Raw genomic sequence first — 15,122 nt, forward strand, 5'->3', positions numbered from 1 at the left:
TAACCTATCTGCAGATTCACAGCTCCTTTCTTTTCATTTTCCAATATGCTTTTAAGCCTACGCACATGGTGATGTTTTCATTTCAGATAACTGTTCTTTTCAGCTCTGAATTTCAATTTGGTTCATGTGTATGTGTGTGTGTGCGTGTGTGTGTGCGTGTGTGCGTGTATTTCATTTCTCTGCTGAGATTCCCTATGGTGATGATACATGGAATTCACCGGTCTTATCCTGTTCCCCACCATCCTGTCCTGAAGCAGCTGGCTTGCCAGACTGGTGGAGTGGCCTGTTGAAGACTCAGTTACAGCACCAGCTAGGTGGCAATACCTTGCAGGGCTGGGACAAGGTTCTCCCAGGCTGTATAAGCTCTGACTCAGCATCCAGCATACAGTGCAGTTTCTTCCATAGCCAGAATTCATGGGTCCAGGAACCAAGAGTTGGAAATGGGAATGGCGCCACTCACTGTAACCTCTAGTGATCCACTAGTGGGGAGTCTGGATTAAATTATGTTCCTTTAAAGGGTGTTAAATTTTGTTCTGATAGGCAGATAAATTACTGGTCGATCATCTGGTCCTGTCGGACTTGATTTTATCATTTCTTTGGGCAATTCTGTTTTGTTGTTTGTCCTTAGTCCTAGCTAAGGTCCTGGCTCAAACTTAGGCATGGTTCTCACTCATGAGGCATTGTTTTCTGGAGTCTCAGATGAATGCTGAGGTGTTCTGCAGGGTCTCTACACACTGGGCCAGAATTCTTTTTTTTTTTGAGACAGAATCTCACTCCATCACCCAGGTTGGAGTCCAGTGGCACAATCTCAGCTCACTGTAGCCTCTGCCTTCCAGGTTCAAGCCATTCTCCTACCTCAGCCTCCTGAGTAGCTGGGATTACAGGTGTGTGCCACCACACCCGGCTAATTTTTGTATTTTTAGTAGAGACAGGGTTTCACCATGTTGGCCAGGCTGGTCTCGAACTCCCGACCTCAAGTGATCTGCCTGCCTCAGCCTCCCAAAGTGTTGGGATTACAGGCGTGAGCCACCACACCTGGCCTGAATTCTTATTAGCAACATTGTGTGAAGTCTTGGCTCTCAGCCAAGGATCCCCAGGGGATCCATGTGTAGACTTCAGCCCCAGCCCGCATTCCTCCAGTGCCTCTCCTACAAAGGCCAGCTGCTTCATCATTCCTCAACTTTAATCTCTTCCCGTGCAGCTCCTTGAGACCTCCGCATGCTGCTTGCCTCCCACCATTCTGTACAGTAAGCTAGAAAGTAACCCATGCACAAAACTGAGGCACATCTTATGTCTTTCCCTGTTACCAAGGATCAGGGTCCTGCAATGCCTGTACCTAATGCCTGAGTGCAGTTGCCTCATACATATTTTTTTTTCCAGCTTTATCCATGTTAACAGTGGGAAGACTAGACCAGTACCAGTTACTCCATTTGGGCCAAAACCAAACTCAGATTCTTTATTTTTTAAATTTATTTATTTATTTATTTATTTTTAACACAGAGTTTCACTCTTGTTGCCCAGGCTGGAGTGCAATGGCGCAATCTTGGCTCACCGCAACCTCCGTCTCCCAGGTTCAAGTGATTCTCCTGCCTCAGCCTCCCTAGTAGCTGGGATTACAGGCATGTGCCACCACGCCCGGCTAATTTTGTATTTTTAATAGAGACGGTGTTTCTCCATGTTGGTCAGGCTTGTCTCGAACTCCCGACCTCAGGTGATCCGCCCGCCTCGGCCTCCCAAAGTGTTGGGATTACAGGCATGAGCCACCATGCCTGGCCTATTTTTTTAATTTTTTGAGACTTTATTAGCTGGTGATTCTCATGTACTTCACTTAAAGAGATGATGATTGAAATTGTTTCTCAGGAAGGCAGAAACTAAGGCATCTGAAAGGATTTTTTGGAAAATTTGGGGAAGGGTTTCAGTTTGTGTTTGGTATTTTCCTTCTCAACTCCCTCCTATTTGTCTTGTGCAACATCCAGTAGATCCCAGTAGCACATTCCTAGTTGATAATATTTTAGATAATCTAATAAAGTAAATTGTTACATTCTGAATTTTTAAACGCTCGGTTGAAAGAAAGTTTTTTGAGGAAGGAGGTTAATGGGCATGGAGGTGATGGGGGGTCAGTGTTAACAGCCAGGACCACCCCCCACCCCAGCTGCTACTGTTCTGCCACCCTGTCTCTACCAGCTCCCTGAGCACTCAGCGTTTTCACAATGGCAGGAGCAATAGGCGGTGGGGGTGGTTTGGTAAAGGGAAAACTGTCCTCTTATGGGATCGTTTGTTATCTAGGTATTTGCAAGGTCAAACTTGCTTTTATTTTAGGAGGCACACAAGGGTTTTATAAATTGGAAATCCCAGCTGCACAGGGCTGAGTTAGGGAGGTACTTCCTGGAAAAGCCGAAAATGATTCGTTCTTTTGTCTAAAACAATCAGGTCGGGCACGGTGGCTCACAGCTGTAATCCCAGCACTTTGGGAGGCTGAGGCAGGTGGATCACCTGAGGTCAGGAGTTCAAGACCAGCCTGACCAACATGGTGAAACCCCATCTCTACTAAAAATATAAAAATTAGCCAGGCATGATGGCGTGCATCTGTAGTCCCAGCTACTTGGGAGGCTGAGGCAGGAAAATCTCTTGAACCTGGGAGGCAGAGGCTGCAGTGAGCCAAGATTGTGCCACTGCACTCCAGCCTGGGTGACGAAGTAAGACTCTGTCTCAATCAATCAATCAATCAATAGATAAATAAATAAAACAATCAATAGGCAACTCTAGTCAATAAGTACAGTCATTACAAAAACCATACTCCATATTTTGGATATAAAGGGTGAAATACTTGAGGAATGGTGCAGAAGATACACCTATGCCACAGCGGGAGGCCTAGACAAAGCACAGGGGACAGCATCAGGTCTGAAATCTCTCTGCTCCTCACACAAGCTATGACAGACCTCCACCTTACTGTCACCAATGGTTCTTTGAAAAGCTGCTTAACATAGTCCATTTATATTCATCACTAAGCTTTTGTAGGCCGCACTCCAATGAAGACCCCTAAGGCTACGACATTAGTGATCACAACAGCCTTACCAGCCTCCACTAATTCATTCAGCATTCACAAAATCAAGACTACATTGCTGTGTCACACGTGGTGCTCTACTAGGCACTTTGGGAACTGTTAATATTAACACATGCTCCCTACATGTAAGGAGTGTATAGACCGTAAGTTTAACAGGCTTTTGCTTTAAAACTGTATTTTGCAGCTGTGTCCATTTGGCATACTTTTCTAACAGCCAGAGATGACTGACTATTACAGCTCCTAACAACCTGAAGATTAAGGGGAAACAAGTGAAAGCCACGGTATGGTTGCTGAGAGGATTAGGTAGATTAATCCGTGGAAAGCACTGAGAACATGCTGTTACAGAGGAGCATTCAGATATTTGCTAATTATGTTACTATTAAAATAATACTTACAGGCAATTCTTATTTCCGTTTGTTCAGAAGAAAAATATGTAGATGTTTCATGTTTAATTTGGTTAATTGAATACATAGAATTTCTCCATGAAATATGTTCTTGGGTAAAACCTTTGATGATCTTTCATTATATACCACCACCAAAAATTACACTAAAATTGTGAAAGACCCTTGAATGGCCACTCTAAGTGAACTAAATGGAAGGGTAGTTGATTGATTTACCCATTAAATTTCACACACATATATATATATATATATATATATAATGTTTGTTTTTTTTTTTTAATTTGAGACAGGGTCTCACTGTGTTACTAAGCTGCAGTACAGTGGCCCAGTCATGGCTCACTGCAGCCTGACCTCCCCGGGCTTAGGTAATCCTCGTGCCTTAGCCTCCCAGAATAGTTGGGACTACAGGCACACACCACTAAGCTCGGGTAATTTTTGTACTTTTAGTAGAAATGGAGTTTTACCAGATTGCCGAGGCGGGTCTTGAACTCCTGGGCTCAAGCGATCCACCCACCTCAGCCTTCCAAAGTGCTGGGATTACAGGCGTGAGCCACCATGCCCGGCCCTAAATTTCATATATATTTAAGAACACTTATGAAATTATTTGGGATCATAAAGGAAATGTATTTTTAGTAAGGGTGCATAATAACAGTTCCTTAATAAGCTACCTTGATTACATAAAAGCATGAAAGGGGATAATGATTCACACTGTCAAACTATCCCTAAGTGATGATCCGCCAACCTCCATAATATGTCCAATGACAGAGAACTCTTTAGTTCTGAAGGCAGCTAATGCCTATTATCTGAATATGCTACTGAAATTCTTTTTTTTTTTTTTTTTTAATTTTTCCTTTTTCAGGGTTAGGAAAGAGGGTGGGTGGGGACGGTCTGCTTCCTGAAATTCCTATCAAATGGCTCTAGTTGCAGCCCTTTGGGCCTCACACCCCACTGAGATTCACCCCCACTGTCTTGCTATGCTGTCCTGTTACCACTCCAAGAGGAAAGAGGGAAAAATCCATTTGGACACCGTAATCCCAGCACTTTGAGAGGCTGAGGCAGGCAGATCACCTGAGGTCAGGAGTTCAGGACCAACCTGGTCAAGATGGTGAAACCCCATCTCTACTGAAAATACAAAAATTAGTTGGGCGTGGTGGCACACACCTGTAGTCCTAGCTACTCAGGAGGCTGAGGCAGGAGAATTGCTTGAACCTGGGAGGCAGAGGCTGCAGTGAGCTGAGATCGCAGGCCATTGCACTCCAGCCTGGGCGACAGAGCTAGACCCTGTCTAAAATATATATATATATATATATATAAAATATAATATTAAAATATATGTGTGTATATGTGTGTGTGTGTGTGTATATATATATATAGTGAATAAAGATACCTGATAAGGGCACTTCAAGAAAGGAAATAGTTTAAGAATGTCCTTCAGAGGTGTTCGGCTACCAATCATCTTTCTTCTTATTTCCAAAGTTTGGCTCATTCTCTTGTCAATTTCTCTCCAGTCCTTTTCTGTTTTCACGTATTCTTGCTGGAACCACTTAATATGTTCATCTAGCTCAGAATCAGAACAAACAGCTTCTTCCTGCAAAACATTTTCAACGTATCAATGGATTCCATGTTTCTATGAAAACTTGAATTTCAGGCTGTTATTGCACACTCTTAGCTCATTCCTAAGGTGAGTATCACCATGCCTGGTTACACTTGACATTGAGCATAACTAATAAATGGACATTCTTTAATGACAATAAATTAGTTAATTACTTATCATGGAATTATAATCTATTCTCTTGAAAGATCTAAAAGAGTTACTTTAATTCCTACGTTACCCTTTTATATAGAGACAGATTATCCAGAAGCTTCCCACTGAATCAAATGTTGCTCATTTCTATGCATTTAAATTTTAGAAGATAAAATGTTAAGATATTTTTAAAAGAATTAAGGTTTTATTATTACTATTGTTTATCTTTTTTCTTTTTAAATGCCTTTTTATAGCTGCAGTACCATGCCATATAATCCAAATTCAAAATAATAACAGTGGTTATTTTCTGATGCTAAATCATTAAACTAATAATTTTATTCACTATACAACTGGGTATGTTGGGCATAGTGGGGGCAGCTAAGAAACACCTCACTTATTCTTGTTGAAAATTTAAGACAATCAGCTTTGAGGAAATAAGAAAAAATATCTTTCTAGAAATATGAGTTAAGAGGACAGTCAGCTGAACTGCACGCAAATCAAAGTTGATCAACTGTCTAGCTGACCAGAATGTGAACAGATGATACCTATAAAAGACGAAAAAGATGATAAGGAGCCTACAGTCCTCTTATATCAAGACTTTTACAAGCACATAGGAAAGCCTCAGTAGATCTACTTTCTGTGAACACAGAATGACTAACAAGACCTAAACCAAGTGAACGAACTCCTAGAAAAATAAAATTATCAAATTAAGAAGTTCCTATAATCTTACACAAATTTAGTTGGAAGATAAAAGTCTTTCCACAAAGAAAATACCAAGAAAGACTTGAGGGTTTTACAGACAAAATCTACTTAACTTTTGAAACAGAGTGTTCAAATTTATGCAAAATTTTTCAAGAAAAAGGAAAGGAGGCCAGGCATGGTGGCTCACACCTGTAATCCCAGCACTTTGGAAGGACGAGGCAGGAGGATCACCTAAAGCCAGGAGTTCAAGACCAGCCTGGCCAATGTAGCGAAACCCCACCTCTACTAAAAATACAAAAATTAGCCGACGCAGTAGCATGCACCTGTAATCCCAGCTACTTGAGAGGCTGAGGCATGAGAATTGCTTGAACCTGGAGGCAGAGGTTGCAGTGAGCCAAGATCACACCACTACACTCCAGCCTGGGAGACAGAGCAAGACTGTCTCAAAAAAAAAAAAAAAAAAAAAAAAAAAAGAAAAAAGAAAAAAAAGGAATACTCTGTGACCCATCCTATGAAGCCTCTATGACATTGATCCCCAAACCTGAAAGAACAGTGTAAGAGAGGAAAAGTGCAGTCACTCTTGTTCATGAACAAAGTTGCAGATACTGGAAACAAGTAACAACTAACTTGAATTTATTATACCTCAGAAACTCAAGGGTGGTTTGACACTGGTAAGGGAACTATAGCAAATTAAAAGAAAACATGATTGATTTACCCACTACGTTTCACATGCTATCATACTAAAATCTCAATTTGGGGGCCACTGTTATAGAAAGATTCGGGGCAAAAAAGAGGTAGGTTTTGAGAAACGTGCTGTATGAATAGTATGATTGTTGGGCACAGCAGCTCACACCCAGTAATCCCAATACTTTGGGAGGCTGAGGCCAAGGGTTACTTGAGGCCAGGAGTTTGAGAGAAGCCAGGGCAACATAGCAAAGCTCTATCTCTACAAAAACAATAATAAATGTCGGGAGGCCAAGGCGGGCAGATCACCTTAGGTCAGGAGTTTGAGACCAGCCTGGCTAACATGGTGAAACCCCGTCTCTACTAAAAATACAAAAAAGTAGCCAGGTGTGGTGGTGCACTCCTGTAATGCCAGCTACTCGGAGGACTGAGACAGGAGAATCGTTTGAACCCGGGGGACAGAGGTTGTGGTGAGCTGAGATCATGCCACTGTGCTCCAGCCTGGGCAACAGAGTGAGACTCCGTCTCAATAAATAAATAAATAAATAAATAAATAAATAAATAAATAACAACAGTTCCGTAATTTTACTTGGATTATCTAAACATGTATAAACATCATATACTGCATTAATTAATTAATTAAAGATGAAAAAACATGACCATTTCAAATAATGCAGAAAAAGTATCTTATAATATCCCTCTATGATTAAAGAAAAAAACTTTTGTCAACTTTTCAAAACCTATAAAGTTATATACCAAAAACCTAGGGCTAACATAACTTTTTTCTTTTTGAGATAAGGTCTCTCTGTCACCCAGGCTGAAGTGCAGTGGCGTGATCACAGCTCAGTGCAGCCTCAAACTCCCAGGCACAAGTGATCAACTGTCCCAACAGATGAGCCTACAAGGCCATGCCACCACAGCTGGCTAATTTTTGTATTTTTTGTAGAGACAGGTCTTGCCATGTTGCCCAGGCTGCTCTTGAACCCTTGGGCTTAAATGATCTGCTACCTTGGCCTCCCAAATTGTTGGGATTACAGGCATGAGTCACCACGCCTGACGGATATGATTTTTAATGGTGAAATTTTAAAAGAATAATCTTTAAAATCAGAAGCAACACAAAGATGCTTTATTATACTCTTACTCAGCCTGTACTGAAATTCTAGTCAGAGTAGTAAGATAAGAAAATAAAAGGTATAAAAATTGAAAAGATAGAAACAAAATTGTCAATATTCATAGATGATGTGATTGTTCAAGAGAAAACTTAAAATCATGCATATATAATTTGTTACAACTGAGTTTTTCAGAGCAACTGAATACAAGATAAATATTCTAACATACGCTAACATAGAAAATAGAATTTTTTACAATTATATTTTGAAAAAAAAATTAAATTGCAAGAGAACCCTTATAAGATACCTAGGAAGAAAACTAACAAAAATGTGGAAGACTTTTAAGAAAATTATGAAACTATAAAATATTAATGAGACTTAAATAAATGGATAGTCTATTATGTTCACAGCTAGAAAGATTCAATATTGTAAGAAAGTGATCTTTCTCCAAGTAGAGCTGTTGATTCAATATTTCTGTCAAAATCCCAAACCTATCAAAAACCACAATTTTTTTTATCAGAACTTGACTAGCTGATTCTAAAACTCATTTGAAAGATTAAAAACCTCAAGAATAACCAAAGCATTCCTAAAGAATAATAAAGCAGTGATGGAAAAGTATCAAGACATTTTACAGCTATGTAAGTAAGGAAGTTGGTATTGATGCAGGGATAGATGACTTTACTAGTGGAAAACAGCAGAGCTTCTAGACACAGAGCCATGTGGAAACAACAGAGGTGGCATCACGAATCTGAGGAAGAAAAGGCCTATTTTCTAAAAGGTGCAAGAAAATTTTTTACCCATAAGGAAAAAAATCCCATATGGCTTAAGAAGTTAAATTTTAAGAGCAAAAACTTAAAAAAAATTTAAAGAAAATATAGAAATATTTCTTATCACTTCAGGGTAAGAAAGGATTTCCTAAAAGTGTTACCAGTGGAGGGCCTCGACCAAGTCGTCCAGGTTCTTGGCGTTTCGAACAAAGAAGTGGAAGAAATGCACAACAAAGCCATGAAATAAAGAAGCAACAAAAACACAGATTTATTGAAATGAAAGTATACTCCACGGAGTGGGAGCAGGCTCAAGCTGGCTGCTCAAGAGAATTTTCTGGGTTTTAAATAGCCTCTAGTGGTTTCCTGTTGGTGACTCGGTTTACACCCTATGTAAATAAAGGAGAGGCCCACGACCGGTCTGATTGGTTGTGGAAGGTGACCAATCAGTGGCTGAAGTTACAAAGTTACACTCTATGCAAATGTCTGATTGGTTGTGGGAAGGGACCAGAGGCTGAAGTGAAGTAACAAAGTTATATCCCAATGCAAATGAAGACTAGGCCTGCTACCAGTCTGATTGGTTGCAAGAGGGGCCCAATCAGAGGTTAATATGGTTTGGCTCTGTGTCCCCACCCAAATCTCATCTTGTAGCTCCCATAATTCCCATGTGTTGTGGGAGGGACCAGTTGGGAGATGACTGAATCATGGGGGCAAGTCTTTCTCATGCTGTTCTCATGACAGTGAATGGGTCTCACAAGATCCGATGGTTTTAAAAACGGGAGCTTCTCTGCACAAGCTCTCTCTCTGCCTGTTGCCATCCACAGAAGATGTGACTTGCTCCTCCTTGCCTTCTGCCATAATTGTGAGGCCTCCCTAGTCATGTGTAACTGTAAGTTCAATAAGCCTCTTTCTTTTTTAAATTGCCCAGTCTCAGGTATGTCTTTATCAGCAGTGTGAAAACAAACTAATACAGAGGTATTTTCCATTTTTTGTCTGCCACACAGAGGCAGGTGGGAGGTTGCAAAGGGAGTAGCCTCTGATCCTTTTGTTACCTGGGCGTGGAAAGTTGGGGTTTTCCTTTTGATTCAGTTCTAGGAAGTTGGTGCAAATTGGCCTTAGGCTTCCTGCCTTCAGACCCTATTCTCCTGCCTCAAAAGCACTGATCATAAGATAAATGATTGATAACTCTAACTACATTAAAATTGCAACCTTGTCTCTCCTTGTCAAAAGACACCAGAAAGAAATTTGAAAGGCAAGGCACAAACCGTGAGAAGATATTGGGAACAGATACAATTAGTAAAGGAGTAGAATACAGAATATACAAAGGATTTTTACAAGCAAATTGAAAAAAAGGGCAGCCTCATAGAAAAATAGGCAAAAGACATGAACAGACACTTTACAGAGGAGGCAACATGAATATTTCATAAACATATGAAAAGATGATCACCCGCATACATAACTAAAATGGAAGCCAAACACAGTACCATTGTATTCCCAATAGATTGGAAGTGGGGTGGTGGCATTGCATGGGGGCAGGGTGAGTGGGAAAGAAATCAGATGATTAACAAGTGCTGCTCAGGGAGCTTAATCATCCAGGAAAATAATTTGGCACTGTCTTATAAAGTTGAATATCTGCACACCCTATGAGCCAGTGAGCCAGCAAATCCCCTCCTAAGTATAAATCCTTGAAAAAAAGCTTCACATATGCTTCAAGACACACATACAAGAATAATCACAGCAGCATAGTTCATAACAGCCAACACTGGAAACAAATCAAATATCCGTTAAGAAGAGAAGAGCCAAATAAACTGGTTGCCTGTCACAATAGATTAAACCAACAGGAAAACGAATAAACTACACTCAGCTGAACAACCTGGATGAATTCCAGTGACATTACATCGAGTGAAAAAAAGGAACTTATCAAAGCCAACATACAGTTTTCATATCATTTTGTAAACCTCAAAAACAAGCAAAACTAGAATTTGTTTTAGGCTGGGGTAGTGAAGGAAAATTCGTGGGAGACGAGGAACTGATCAGATTTTAAGGGATAACAGAATTTGAAAGAAGAAAGGACAGTTCTGGGGTGGAGAGACAGGAAGGGCAGAGCATGTTATGGGAATGTTTAGCAGAGCGAATCTGAAGACTGTGGAAAACCATAGAGGGCCAGGGTTTAAAGCTGGGACTTAAAGGTGATGAAATCTTTTAACTGAGGTTGGAAGAATAGCTAGGAAACTTGTGAATGCAGAGACAGAGATTTGATATTTCTTATAAATTATCTAGATTTAGATTTATAGAAAGGGAGAAAATTATAGGAGCAGGAGAACCAGGATAATGGATTGTCAACGAAGCCAAGGAGTTTCAAATGTAAAATGTGGAAGGTGGTGATAAGAAAAAAAAAAGAAAAAAAATCTTTAAGCTTCAGATGTGTCAGATCTTCATTTACTTTCAAGCTTTGTTTGTATGTTTTAAACTGTTGAACATAAAAATGGACCCCAGAGGATTTATTCAAATAAAATATGTGCTTGAAAAAAAACAAGCAAAACTAAGCAATATATCCCTTAAGAATTCATGCATGTGTGACAATGTCATTTATTTTAAAAACAGGTGAATGATAAACATAAAATTCAGAGTAGTGATTACTTCTAGAGGCCTGTGGTGTTGGAAAGGCAGGTGGACAGGAGAGGGGAGGAAAACTCAGGCACACACAATGGTGCAGGCAGTGTTCTAGTTCTGAAGTTAAATGCTGGGTTAACAGTGTTTATTTTGTCTCATAAACTACATATATGTTACATATATTTTCTTCTGTATGTCTCAAATGCATAGAATGACAATTTCTTAAGAAAACATTTTAATTTTTTAAAGTATAGAAAAAATATTTATCTAAGCAGCTTTCTTTCATCTACTGAAATACAGTAGAAGTTACATAATTGCTGATACTGACATTTAGATACTACTGTATTTATAATGTACTACTTCCTCCAAAACTCTTACCCAATCATGAAAGTAAAGTTTCTAGAGAACTTCCACCTGATCAGACTGATGGGATTAACACAGTGTTGGTGGGTTGTATTCTAGACTGAAGTGATTTTCCTAATTATTAGAAGGCTACATCAGAATTTAAAATTCTCACCATTTTAATGATTTACATATTGTTAGATTTATACATTGTTAGATATACTGCTAATGATTTATATATTATTAAAGCTGGAAAGAACTTAGAAACCACCTAGTCCATGCCTCACACTTTACTGATGGGCAAATTGAGACCCTCAAAGGGGAAGTGACTTTTCCAGGCACAGAGATACCCAGGTGTGCAGGTTTCTGTTAGGGTAGTTCCCCACTGCTCTAACAGGCTGATTTCTTTAACAGTGCACATTGAAATGAGGGAACTAGTGAGTAAGAAATTTCTGAATCTTACAGAACAGCAGCTGTTTCCAGCTGCTGACTTCGAGATGTCTGTCTCAGTAGACAAAGTTAATGGAGGGCCGTGCTCAAGGAGGAATCAAAGGAAGAAGACATGAAGCACGGAAGAGATTACTTCAGGCCAAGAAATACACTGAAGGGAAGTGTAGGACTCACCTGTGAGATGTATGACTTAGGAGGAATCAGCATAAATTAACCAGAACATTAACTTGAGTTAGAGCCAAACAAATTGTATAAAGAGCGTATGCTATGCTTCCTTTACCACACCAGTTTTGGCAACATAGAGTGTGGTCTCTCTACTCCAACACCACAGTAACCTAAGCTCTCACAGAGTTGGTTGTAATAGCAGAGCATAGTTCTAGTCAACTTTTAGTTTAAGCTGACAGCTGGAACAGAAATAAGGAGGCGAATATTTCTAAGTTTGATTTCAACAGAAGAATGAGACTGCTTTTGAAGTAGTAAAGAGGGCATGGTTAAAAATGTAGTTATAGCTTTTTTATCTCCCAGAAATGAAAAAAAAAACTCATCTTGGCTTTACAAAGATACCTTTGTTCTATATCCCACAATCCGAATAAGTTCACAAAGAGAGTGTCTTGTTATGAAAACTGAATAATTCTCTTCAAAAAAATTTTTTTAAGAAGATGGTATCTTGCCATGTTGCCCAAGCTTGTCTTGAACTCCTGGGCTCAAGGGATTCTCCCATTTCAGCTCCCAAAGTGCTGGGGTTACAGGCATGAGTCACTGCATCTGGTCCCTGAATAATTCTTATAAATACCCTATGAAAAATCTACTTTAAAGGCACTATGTAAATAAAGGTTCCATATCTAGGATTGTGGACTGTAGCTTCTGAACATCACCAGCAAGTAACGACATACTCCCTGCTAACTATAATGTTCTCTGTGGATTGTCATCTCACTCATTCTCTAATTACCCAAAGGGTGTATTCATCTGAGTTGTCCAGTATGGTAGCTACTAGCCACATGTGGCTTCTGAGCACGTGAAATGTGACTAGCCCAAATTGATATTTCTAATTTTTCACAATTTTTATTGTCATTTTTATTATTTTTTAATAGAAGAGTGGGTTTTGCTATGTTGCCCAGCTGCATTCTAACTCCTGGGCTCAAGCAATCCTCCTGCATTTGCCTCCCAAGTAGCTGGGACTACAGGCATGCGCCACTGAACCTAGCTTTTTTTTTTTTCCACCAGAGATAGTCCAAATTGAAATGTGAGCTGCAAACACTGTATTTCAAATATTTAGTATGCAAAAAGAGAATGTAAAATATCTCATTAACAATTTTTTAGAACGATTACATGTTGAAATAATATTTTGCATATAGTGAGTTAAATATACTATTAACATTAATTCCATTTGCCACTTTTTAAAAATTTCTGCTACTAGAAAATTAAAAATTACATATGCAGCACATACTATATTTCTATTGGACAGTGTTATGTTAGATACTAGGGGCTTCCTCATACCAAATCCCAATCATCCTAATTTCCAATTCTATTGTCATCAAGTGTTGACTTGGAAATGATGTACCCCCTATGGAAGTTTAACAGTAGCTTAGCTGAGCATTCAGGCATGTGTCTCAGTCAATCAGCAGGCAGAGTTTCACCCATGCAACCTTGCCCCATGTTTCCAAGTGTGCAGCTTACTTGTAAAACTTTGCAGTATTAGTAAATATGCCACCTGCTAATGACAGTAATTGCACTCTATGTAGAATGAAATTAACTGTCAAGATTTTTCTTCAACTTTTGCTGTCTTGTTCAATTTTCTATCATGAGAGAAACATCTGTGGAAAAGGCTATAAAATAATTAGTATTTATGCAATAAATCATTATGTGTCAGGCCTAGTAAAAAAACAACAGTAAGTGTTGTAAGATAAATCCAAAGAAACGTAGTAAATATTCATAACATTTGACTCACTAGGTAGTTTTTGCACAACTTTAATTCTATTTTATTTCTAAGCCAAAGAAATCTAACATACAAAGCTATTTCATAGCTTTCAAAGCTATAGGGTATATATGTACCGAATAAGTAGGAAAAGAAAATGTTTTAAAAGAGAAATGAATTATAGGTATAGTGTTAATAATTTAACACCAGGTAGTTAACTAACTTATTTAGCAAATATGTGGAAGGCTTTGGAATACAAGAACATCCTAAAAGCATTTATCAAATCCATGCATCAGTATCCTACACATAAAGTAGGTTGAAAAAAAAAAAGAGGCAAAAGTTAACCTCTCTAAAGAAATTGCCATGTTGTTCCAGTATATATTTGATAGAATATTTCACATCAGAATGCGGCAAAATATTAGGTATTTTTTCCTCTATGTTTCAGACTTAGAGAAATGTCCTTAAAATTAAGGTCACAAAGGAGACAATCTATTCCTAGTACTGAGGGCTTAGAAAGAATCTTCAAATAAATTAGCTGTAAAAATGAAAACTAGGTGTTTTTACTTAAAGCAAAATCATTTTTTCCTATGTTCTAAGTGTTCTTATTATAACAAATGGCAATAACTCTCATATATTTCCCCATGCTAAAGATAGTACAAGGACACAGATTGTAAAATCACAAGGGAGGATGGCAGGACTAGCCTGATCCTCAAAAAATGCCTTCATTGCTTCATGAAGCAGCACAGGCACAGGAGAATCACAGAGAAGTGGATCGAATGCTTGACATAGTGTGTTCGGAGTCCCTGGTATTACCTGCAACAGGCAAGATTACACTGCCGCACCTGATAACCCCCAGACCTTATAGTGACAAAAGTTTATCACACATATGACATGCCCGTCTTGGGTCCTGCTCCTAATCCTCCTTACCCAAGGACATGGCTCGATCATCTAGAATGTTGTCAGTTGTCACTAAAAAAAGGGGAAAATGAGGAATTGTATGCTGGATTTTTAATGTGCATGTCACATCTGCTCACATTTCATTGGCCAGCCTTGTGACCACACCTAACTTCAAGGGGGTAGAGAATTACAATCCTGGTGATTGTACAAAGGGAAAAAATTGGTTAAACTGGTAAGTAACAGGGCTGGGAGGGTTACATCAGGAAGATATAGCAATTATAAACTTATATACACCTAACAACAGAGCCCCTAAAACCATGAGACAAAAACTGACAGAACTGAAAGGCAAAATAGACAATTCCAGAATTATAGTTGGAGACTTCAATACTTCACTTTCAATAATAAATAGAACTACTAGAAAGATGATAAACAAGGAA

General features: G+C 39.1%; 1 protein-coding gene across 1 annotated transcript in view; it reads right to left on the reverse strand.

Moving 5' to 3' along the window:
• SAMD3 (sterile alpha motif domain containing 3) overlaps nucleotides 1-15,122 on the reverse strand; it is a 236,331-nt gene that overhangs the window by 5,986 nt on the left and 215,223 nt on the right. The window contains exon 11 of the mRNA XM_003255697.3: nucleotides 4,853-5,053. Within this exon, the coding sequence (XP_003255745.1) occupies nucleotides 4,853-5,053 (201 nt within the window). The remainder of the gene's footprint in view (nucleotides 1-4,852; nucleotides 5,054-15,122) is intronic.

Source organism: Nomascus leucogenys, chromosome 3 (assembly GCF_006542625.1).
Source record: "Nomascus leucogenys isolate Asia chromosome 3, Asia_NLE_v1, whole genome shotgun sequence".
NCBI classification, from domain to species: domain Eukaryota; kingdom Metazoa; phylum Chordata; class Mammalia; order Primates; family Hylobatidae; genus Nomascus; species Nomascus leucogenys.